Source organism: Seriola aureovittata, chromosome 20 (assembly GCF_021018895.1).
Source record: "Seriola aureovittata isolate HTS-2021-v1 ecotype China chromosome 20, ASM2101889v1, whole genome shotgun sequence".
Lineage (NCBI taxonomy): Eukaryota > Metazoa > Chordata > Actinopteri > Carangiformes > Carangidae > Seriola > Seriola aureovittata.
Genome location: NC_079383.1, coordinates 796995 through 807776, shown reverse-complemented (window position 1 = coordinate 807776; position 10782 = coordinate 796995). Strand labels below are relative to the sequence as shown.

Genomic DNA, 10782 nt, shown 5'->3' with positions numbered 1-10782 from the left:
TCAACCTAAAAGACCTGGAGGAACCACAGAGAGAGCAATTCTTCATCTTCCCCTGTAAGCTTCAGGGCTGGACTGTAGAGCAGGCCTAGTTTTAGTTTGACAGTATGCTGATGTTCTAATCCAGGTGGGTTTGGTCCTGTGTTCTGAGTCCCAGGCTGTTCTAGCTGGTTCTGATTCCTTCCTCTGTTCTGATGCCCAGAGATTAGCTGTCTCTAAGGGTCCTGAGTTCTGACCCCAGACCGGTTCTATCTGTCAAAACATTTTGAATTATGTTGTATTTGATTTTGTTCAGAGTTACTTTCAAGTGTTCAGAACAAATGAATGTGTGGTTGTCAAACTAGCTGTGGAAAAGAGTGGAAAAAGTAAGTGGCTCAGTTTACCCCCAGCTGGTTCCCTTTACCCCCTTGATTTCTCTGGTCTGACTCAGTTTGCCCCTAAGCTGGGGTAAAGTGAGACACAAGACCACTTCTTTAAAAACAATCATATTTTCTCTGCTCTTCATCCTGAATACATTCTGATCATTTCCATCGCTAGGAAACCCTGGATTAATGGGAAATGTGTAATAAATAAATAAAAATACATTTAAAAAAATGTCAACAATTGTCATAATATAGTACGGCATAAAAATTCCAGATCGTTTGTTCATTTCATCATTTATTTGTTTTTGCCAACACAAATACTTCCACAACTGGAATGGTAGTGGACTGTTGCTTAGCAACATGGAAACAATTTCTTGACCTGCACACTGGTTTCCTTCTTTGTTTACCTTACCTCAGGTGTGTGCTGAAGTATCCAGGCTTATTCATTCATCCTCTTCTGACAACCCTGCTTCTCTTAATTCAAATGTTATTTCTGAAGTATTTTCACCTTTGCAAAGTTTGTTACCAATAATATAGATGGTTTGAAAAACATCTTGGAATCATAAAACAGATCTCACATAAAACAAGTGACTTTGCTTTAAAAACAGAAGAATGAGACAATTTCTGGAGACAAATGTTTGAATCATTTCAACGTTTTTTATTCAAAGGCTGTAAATTTCTTTTTTTTCTACAGTGTAAAAGGTCACAATTTGAACTCAAGTTGAAAAGAAGAGAACTTTTAAAAAGAAACATGTAAAATATAAAAAGAACCAAGAAAGAATCAGAAGAGCAACAACATCCATAGAAAATGATCCACTAGAGACAAAACAAAACATGATGGAGAAAAAAAGACAAAAACCACCAGTTTAGAAAAGTGAATGATTTACGCCTCAGAAGAAACTCATTATTACAGAATATGAACATAACAAACATGAAGGTCACTATTCACAGAACACAGTAGAAAAATGTAACTTTCAACAATAACATGAAATATACCTCATGTCAGTAAAATAACATGAAGAAGCAGAAACAGCTATGAGGAGAAAAGATGGTGGACGCTCACACAGTGCACAGTCATACGAAAATAGACAGCGTTAATGTAGAATATGACCAAAATGATATATATATATATTTATATTTATAATTTTAAACATATACATTTTTACAGTTCTCTTTTCTTTTAAATATACTAGGATAGTTTAGTAGCCGTTGCAATGCACATGTGAGCAGACTGTGTTTCTCTTGGAGCCCTGAATATTCAGTGTGACGTTAGTTTTCAAGCAGCAGAGACGTTTCTTTAGCGATGAGAGGAGTTACAGCTCGATTTTAAAGTGCTGCTGTTTGCATGTCGAGTCCTTTTTTTTATTCATAAGTGCTTTAGTGATTATTATAAAAATAGAGATTTGAAGGGGCGACAGAATTAAACCTTCTCTGTTTTCTTCTCCTCTCTCCTGATGGGACAGAAATCCTGACGAGTTATTGCTACGAAAAAGAAGATTCAATACAGACGAGCGATGGCACTTAAATACGTGTCCAATTATTACCAACATTAATATTAGTTACTGCTTAAAATAATGATTTAATCAAAGGACAGTAAATTAATCAATTGATGAACCAGTTAAAGCTGCACTTTCCATTTTGGCCACTAGGGGACACAACAACATCAAAACAACCTAAAGGAGATGCAGTTAAACCACTTTCTCTTCACTCATTAACAGTTGTGTTTGTGTCCATCTGATGAATCTAAGTCACTTTTCTTTTACTCTACTTTTTTCTCCAATATCTCCTGAGAAAAAAAACAAAACAAAAACATCTGGCTCTTTAGCTGCTAAATGCTCCACATGTTCTCCAGTAAATCGTTAGCTTTGTCTGTCTGTTAGTTAGCTAGCTAGCTCCGTACTGTGCTACCATTACATCTGAAGAGCGAAGCATCAGTTTCTCTGAAAGATAAGAACCCAACAAATCTGTGGACTCGATGACCCAGAAGTCTTTGCTGTCGTTAGCTCAGAGTGCTGAGGGAAGACACACACATTGGTCTGTATTCTGATGGTTGAGTTGTTGATAATGGGGAAGCAGAAACAGATGGTTAGCTCTGTGATGATTATGTAATGGCAGCACATGGAGGTGGACCGATGTTTTTTCAGGGCTGATTCTGATGTGGATTATTAGTTATCAATGAGACCGATAACCAGTATTTGTTTCTGTAACTTCAGTGTGGAGGATTGTGTCTGTTGTCTCACACACGACAAACAGCTGTGCTGCGGCGTCTGTGTACACCTTCAGCGTGATTGGTTACATGTCACAAGTAATTGCTGATTATTGCATCCGATAATCGGTCGATCCACAGCAGCCACAAACTGATGCTAACAGCCAGGTAACGTCCTCAAGCTTAGAAACTGTTTTCTACAGGTGTTGATGACAGAGACTCTAAAACTGTACAGTGAAATAAAACAAATGAGCTAAAAGAGGCTAACAGGCTAACAGAGACAAATCTAAAAGCCAAAAATCAGCTGGTTCAACGTTCTTACTTTACTCTCTGATGTTTGTTTCACTCAGAGCAACAAGAGAATATGAATCATCTGTGTCCAGAGAGTCGAGCTACATCAAGAGAAGAAAAGTTCTTTCATGTCTTTAACATATAAAAAGAGAAGCTGGGTGATAAAACAACACATGATAAAGAAAATCATAACTGAACAGTCTTTGTGCTAAGCTAGGCTAATTACTGTCCACAGATAAAACCAGCAGGAAATAAATCTTCTCATGTGACTCTGAGGAAACAAACTAATGAAACGTCCCTTGAACTGTGGCCGACACGATGAAGCTGCTGTTCTCAGTGTGAGAGGAACATTTCCCTCGTTCTCTTACATTTATACACTAGAAGACACTTATGATTCATGTTTAAATCAGACTCCAGTAAAATGACTCTGAGCTACATGATAGAAACACAACGAGAGGTGAGCACGTCCTGATTGGCCGATGGGACCGTAGAGACCGCCTCCCCCAGCGTGAAGAAGCCCAGCGTGTCTCCATGTTGTTTCATGACAGAGGTCACGAATAAAAACTCTCTCTTAGAGAAGAGGGAAAATCTCAGCTGTAGATTTTATTTTCTAAGATAAAGAGAAACAGATAAAGACGGGGGGGGGGGGGGGGGGGGGAGGTGATTGTCTCGAGTGGCTGAGAAACCCTTGACAGCTTTGTGTAGTGTTTTCATTGGTTGGAGTTGACTGCATTCATATGTGTGTGTACATACATACATACACACACACACATACACACACACACACACACACACACACACACACACACACACACACACTCTAAACCCTCATAGAGAACAAAATGACACAACTACAAACACATGATGTCAGCAGCTCTCCTGATTGGCTGCTTTGATCTGAGCCCATATTTATCAAAGTTAAACTTTAGGTGATGAGCTGATGAAGTGTCTGACTTCACCGCAGGGTTAGGGTTAGTAGAGAGAAAGGTGTTGTGGGTAATCACAGGATGTAAAGGAGCCAACGTGCACACTTCCCAAACCTCATGAACAGGTGTTGTGGAAGGTGCAGCTGTAAACAGATATGTTCACACACTGTACAGGTGCTGCTCTGATTCACCTGTGGGCCTTTGAAACACTCACTACCTGATAGCCATGAACATGCTAACATTAGCCACAGTAACCCACCGAGCTGCCAGTTAGCAGCTAGCTCAGCAACATATTCAAGAGACATGAAGTGTGAAAACCAGGCTGCGTCTGTGGAGACGTTTATGGATCAGGTTCATATGAGATTAGATACTGAGACAGTTACTGAGACCTGATCCACATGTGACATTACATCTGGATCAGACCCTCGTCCTGGTCCTGACCTCCTGATGCTTGACTTCATGTTTTGCTCCTCGTGACCTGTGACACACTGAACAGTGTTCTCCTCCATCTCTGATCTAGAACCAAAGATGCTTCTCTTAAACAACTGGATCCACCTGCAGCTGTTAGCATCAGGAGTGTTTAGTTTTATCTTTGATTTAGGTCCAATATTTCACTGAACTAGTTTGATAAATATGGGCCCAGCGGTCAGCGTCATCCTGATGTTCACAGCTGTTCCTCTGAACGTTATGAAGCTGATGTGACAACAGAAGCTGAAAGGAGGAAACACCAGAGGTTCAGAGACTCTCAGTCAGCTGACCGGACACTTTCCACACACAAAATAAACCAAGAGGAAAAGTTTGACCTCAGAGTGGAGACTCTTCACTCGTTCCTCTCGTGTCCCAGTGTGCAACAAGTCCGCTCCGGGTTTTGGATTCTGTCAGGGATTCTGAGTAAGTGCATAGATGGAGGAGGCAGAAGCAGCCGGTCCGGCTGAGTCTCTTTCTTTTTTTCCTTAAATACAAGAAGCTGAATGACAACGGGGCCCGATAAAGACGACATAGAACAACATACCGCAGAACAGACACACACACAGAATGGGTTTAGCGCTGCGCTCCGGTTAATTGGATTGGACGGTGAAGAGCGTGGACGTCCAATGGGTCTGCCACACGGCCGACTCCACGTCATGTGACCTCAGCGAAGGCGATGTGATTCTGCGGGGGGGGGGGGACAGGAGAGGAAAGTCAGAATCAGAGTCCTTCAGATGGACGTCACAGCAGAGGAAATAAAAGACATGATGTATTTCAACCTGGTGGATTCACGTCATCTGTTGTGGAGCTTTGGGAAAACGTGCACTTTCGTTGACCTGGATGTAGATGTCTGATGGAGTTAGTTATTCCAGCTGCTGAATCAAACTAAATTTGATTCTTGTAAAAATCCTGTTTATTTCTAAGGCTTTCTTACTAAACGTTCCCTGAATCTCTACAGCACAGCAGCGTTAGCAGCACTCAGACCGAGAGAGGTCACGTCTACCAAGAATACACCAGGTTAAAAGAACAATGACATTTCCCTTAAAATACAAGAACACAAAACACATCATCACTCTCATGCAGCTCTAGTAGAAACAGCATCTCAAACAACGGCAGTAAGAATCAGAGGCAGGGGGACGGGGAGGAGGAGGAGGAGGAGGAGGAGGAGGAGGGGGGAGGAGGAGGAGGAGGAGGAGGATGAGGAGGAGGAGGGGGAGGAGGAGGAGGGGGAGGAGGAGGATGGGGAGGAGGAGGAGGAGGAGGAGGAGGAGGAGGAGGAGGAGGAGGAGGAGGAGGAGGAGGAGGAGGAGGGTGGAAGCCCGGAGAGTGTTTCTCTGTTTCCTGAAGCAGCTACAGAGGAGAGGACGTCCTCTTCAGGCAGGAGAGCGACGGACTGACGAGTGTTCAAGGTTTAATGAGACGTGGAACAAGGTGGACGGTTCAGGCTGAGAAGACTTTTCACATTCTTCTGCTGTTTTGTCATTAAAGTATGAAGACTGGATCGATCTGTAGTGAGGATGGGCTTTTAGTTTATTAGATCGTATATGAAGTGACAGGTAAATAATTAGTCTCTTAGTTTCTCAGCTGCAGGAAATGATCCGCTGTCTTTCCAGCGACTGTGTTAAACGTGTGAGCAGTTTCTCTCAGCAGCGAGTCTGTTTCTGGGTTATATTATGTTCTCCTGTAAAATATAAGTATATTTTTATATTTCATGTTTCAGGTGTTTTTTTTAAACAAAAGAGAATCATCTATATTATGAAAGATATATCGAATATCAGCCTCACTAACCCTCTAACCCCACCCTCACTTATTAACGACAGATGCCTGTGTGATTCTTCAGTTAGCATCGTATGCTAACTCTTAATGATTCTCACTCTCAGCTGCTTCATGTCCACTGACACGTGACGGATCAAACTGTCCCTGGTGTTTTCACACTGCTGGTTAAATAACCCCATGCAGCGGTCTGTTGGTCCTCCCGCTCGTTATCGGCCTCCTTAATGAGGATTAATGAACTGACAACATGCTAATACCATCCCCGATACCAGGCTGATTCCTCACTGCAGCTGCTTGTAGAAGCGGAAGATGACCCAGTTTAATAAGTATAAGTCTGATGTTGCTGCAGCACATGAACAGTGTGATGTTAAAGGAGGACTGGGTTATCTCTGTGCGTCTTATCAGCAAGGACATCGTCACTGAGGAGAGTGTGTGTTCAGTGTGTGACACACACGCTGAGGAGTCGTACTGACAATGAACTGATATGGATTCCTCCAGACTTTTCGTCTGACTGAGATATTAGTATTTACATCAGAGCAAATCACTTCTTGTGTTGTTTCTAATGAAGAAACCAATAATTCAGCCTCAGAACGAGACTGTCACTTTCTCCTTCGCGCTTCATTAAAGCCAAACGAGTGTTTTTTGGTTTTTTTTGCAGAAATTGAATCAAATCATTAACTGGTTTCACACATTTATCTTTCAGGGAAATGATACGTAGCCGGTGAGGTTCAGCCTGTGACAGAGACAAAGTGTTATCACTCCACTCCACTGAAGAAGAAAAAGCAGCTAAATAAAAGCGTGTGAATCATTTTTTTTGCTGCTCAGAGGTTCCTTCCTGCCGTGGCATTTTGTTCACTGTGGCTTGTTTGGCTTCCAGGCATCTTTTAGGCCGAGCTATTTTTAGAGCGGGCAATTTTCCACCGAGCCCATCGACGCCGAGGTGAGAGTGTGAGATTTTCTGCTCTTTGTAAGACAACCGAGCACAGGCTTTTTAGCGGGAGGCTGCGGATTGAATCATCAGATAGGAGCTGTGTATTGTCTGCATTTCACTGCTAAATGTGTTTCTGGTTAGAGCAGAAACACACCGCTCTGCTGCCATGAAATCACAGGCTGTAAAAATAGAGATTTCACTCAGATGCAGAGAAAACAGAAAAAGCACTTCAACCCAAACCTGCCAAACACTCTGGACGTTGAACTGGATCTAAACTGGTTTGTGTCTGTGGAACAAGACGTCAGACAGATTGTCTGACCAACACACAGACATGTTCAAGGCAGATTCCTCTTTATTCCACTATAACTGTTTATGTGGCTGCATTTCCACCAGTGAGGAAAACTGGTTTTCACTAAAATGGACTTCAGTTCATTGTTTTACATGTAGATGTTTGGCTTCTTTTGATGGTTTGTTTTCTGCTTTGTTGATATAATGTGATTTTAATAATTGTTTGTGTGACACCAGGAAGACGAGCGACCGCTGTGTGGAGGCTGACGGAGATCCCAAGGAAGAAACACAGAAATAAAAAGAGGAGCAGTCAGCTGATCAGACGGGTTGGGAACAACAGGATTATCTAAAGCTCGTTATCAGAGGTCAAAGTTGAAATGAAAACAATAAACCTCCAAACAAAAGCTTGAGTCTATGTTCTTGTCTCTACTGGACTGTGGTGATGTGTTTCCTTACATCACGATGTTCAGTCAGTAGATTCATATCAGATGACAGGAGTGAGGGTTTACTGCAGACCTGCACACTTTACTGCAGAGTCTAAAGGCTTTCTATGAAAACAGCCTGTCATCCTGAATCTCCTGCAGGATCCAGACTCCGGGTGGAGACAGAGATTCCTCCATCAGTCAGATTCAGGGGATTTTTTCTGCCTTTATTAGAGAAGTAGACGGTGAAAAGACGACAGCAAGTGACGGGAGAAGGATGGAGAAGGACACTCAACAATGATCCATGTCCAGAGGCGAATGGTTTAATGTCCTTTCATCTTTTCACATCTGCATTCTTATCATTCTTGTCCTTTATTTATAATTTAGTGTGTCTGTCTTTCTGGACTGGAGTCATGTCTGTGAGGAAGTTTTAACGTCACCTAGTCTGATCACCTCAGGTAGAATCACACCACTGCCAGCTACAAGCTAACAAACAACATCAACAAATAAAAGATGCTAACTGCGCTAACGGTTCTGATCCGTCTGCTAGTCTCTGGTTCTGGTCTCAGACTCCTCCTCTGAGTCTGGGTCTGACTGAGGCTCAAACATGTGGCTGAGTCTCTCTGATGTTTCCTCCTCTCACCATCTTGATGCTCTCTGCTCTTTCACCTGTCCACCTGGAGCCAGCAGGTGGTGGGCGGGGCTCAAGGCCCGATCCAGGTTTCTCAACCAGGAAGTGAGAGGAGACGAGATTCAGACCGAGTTTAATGTGAGAAAACATGTTGAACTAAATATGAATCAGAGCAGAGGATGGTCACAGAGTTTAAACACGGAGAGGAACTTTAACATTTGACTGGATCATGACTCGGAGGAGGAGGAGGATGATTTTCTTCACAGTCTCTGGCTTTTGTTTCCGTCTTTGTTCTGCTGACTGTCAGCTACAGGTGAGTTCTCTTACACACCACATCCTATAATCACCTGATGTTGAAACAGCGCCTGGAACAAAGAGTTCAATTACAGAGGAACGCAGTGAACAGTTCATCCCCTCCTCCCTGTTAACACTTATTCAGATGGGGCTTTAATATTTATACCCAGAGAGCACAGACCCCCCCCCCCCCCACCCCCCCCCCCCCACCCCCACCCAAGGCCACTGTCAAACAACACACACCAGACTTCAGAGAAAAAATTCTCATTCACAGTTAATTATCTGGATCGGCCCCAAACTTTAAAGGATTCTCCCCCAGGCCAGGACCACCCCCGCCCCCCCACCGCCAAGTTGAGAGTAAATCAGCTCAGTACTTTATCCAACATGAAAACATGACCTCTGTGCTGGAGGTAATGAGAGGTCAAACTGGAAGCACATCCTGTCTGATGGATGTTTGCACAGATAATCTGGGGAATATATTTATTTTTATTAGTTTTTCTTTTCAGCCTGTGTGATCATTAGTTTGTGTGGCTGACGACATGTTGTTGTTGTTGACAGAGAAAAGATCCATGTTATAATCAAGCAGAATTATTTTAGATGATATTGTGCTGTTGTTAATATTAAATGTATCAGTGACAACATGATGATCTCTTTACACACGGCACATCACATATTCAACAGCACCAGAGTTTCACTGGTGATGTTTCACTAATTCATGTTAATACGTGTTCATTTAAAATTTGAACACTTTCTGTGTGTGTGTGTGTGTGTGTGTGTGTGTGTGTGTGTGTGTGTGTGTGTGTGTGTGTGTGTGTTATCCTCTGCCATGTGGTTGTTAATCCTGTGTGTTTATGAACCACATGGTTCAAACACTGTCAGAGAACGTCACCATAAGTTCCTCAGAATGAAGACACATCTCTGTGCTGCTCTGTTCCGGTTCTTATCATTTAATTATATTGTATTTTAATTTTGTTGACGTTTCTTGATATTATGAAAAATGATCATATATGGTGGGAAATATTATAACATTGGCTGAATGGTGATCATGTGAAAGGAGGTCAAGAGATGGATGAAGACAGTGTCCGAGTTTAACACACTTCTTGTTTATAATATGTATTTATGACTTTAACCCTTTAAGTAAGACGACATCACCAAGTACACAGTGGGAACATGGAGGGAGTGTGCACCGCTGAGGATCATGGTCTATCTGAGTCTCAGCCGGGTCAGGGTCTGCTAACTCCCCAGACTGAGACCCTGTGTGTGTGTGTGTGTGTGTGTGTGTGTGTGTGTCCAGAGATATTTGGCAGAACTCAGGAGTGAAACCACGTCAGAGTTTGTTGCCTTTTGTTTCTGAGCCGCTGGAACCAGTCGAGACCTCGCAGCCAGCGCAGGAAGGCCAAGAGACGCTCCTTTAGGTAGCACGACTCTTCATCCTCATCATCCGTCTCCTACAGCAACGTGTGCAACGTGTGTGTGTGTGCGTGTGCAACGTGTGTGTGTGTGCGTGTGTGTGCGTGTGTGTGTGTGTGTGTGTGTGTGTGTGTGTGTGTGTGTGTGTGTGGGCAGACAGAGTTTGTGTTTGCTGAGTTTGTTGAAAATATAAATAAACTGTCCACCAGGGTCAGAGCAGTGTTTGGGTTTTTACCTGATTCAAGACTTTAAACTGTCAAAGAATCAAACTGATTCTTTCAGCAGATGAAAGTTCATGTCTGATTTTACTCAACAAGTGGAGTCACCTGCCTCCATGCAGCGTCACACACAGGTGAGTGATTGCAGGTGACACCTGTCAGGTCACATTTAACTGGAGCAGAAGTCAGTAGCTTGGGTCTAAGAGGAGCTTGGGTCATTTAAACACTGTATTCACTGTTTGAGAGGAAACGTCCCTGTGACTAGATACCAGTCATCTGAACTCAGTGGACTTACTGGCTTTCACCCACATGTTGTGGACTTCATCAATGAGTGGACAGCTCAGGTGTCTTCGCCTGAGACCCACGACCTGTTAACACGGTCACCTGTCCGCTAATGAAGACCACAACATGTGGGTGAAAGCTCCAGTAAAAGCTTCTGGGCTGAGACAGGGTTGTCACGACAACCTGAATGTTGTTTTTGGTTTTCAAATCAAACAGCAGCGACTGATGAACTGGGTCCATCTCCATCATTTTCAGTCTCTGACACAGGAAGATGATTCACTCC

At 42.9% G+C, this 10782-nt stretch overlaps 1 protein-coding gene across 6 annotated transcripts in view; it reads right to left on the bottom strand.

Annotated features, from left to right (window-relative positions):
- Positions 1-1002: 1002 nt before the first annotated feature.
- plppr5b (phospholipid phosphatase related 5b) overlaps positions 1003-10782 on the bottom strand; it is a 97216-nt gene continuing 87436 nt past the window's right edge. For all 6 annotated transcript variants that reach the window (XM_056364675.1, XM_056364676.1, XM_056364680.1 and 3 more), the window contains one exon: positions 1003-4934. In XM_056364675.1, the coding sequence (XP_056220650.1) occupies positions 4905-4934 (30 nt within the window). In that variant the 3' untranslated portion in view covers positions 1003-4904. The remainder of the gene's footprint in view (positions 4935-10782) is intronic.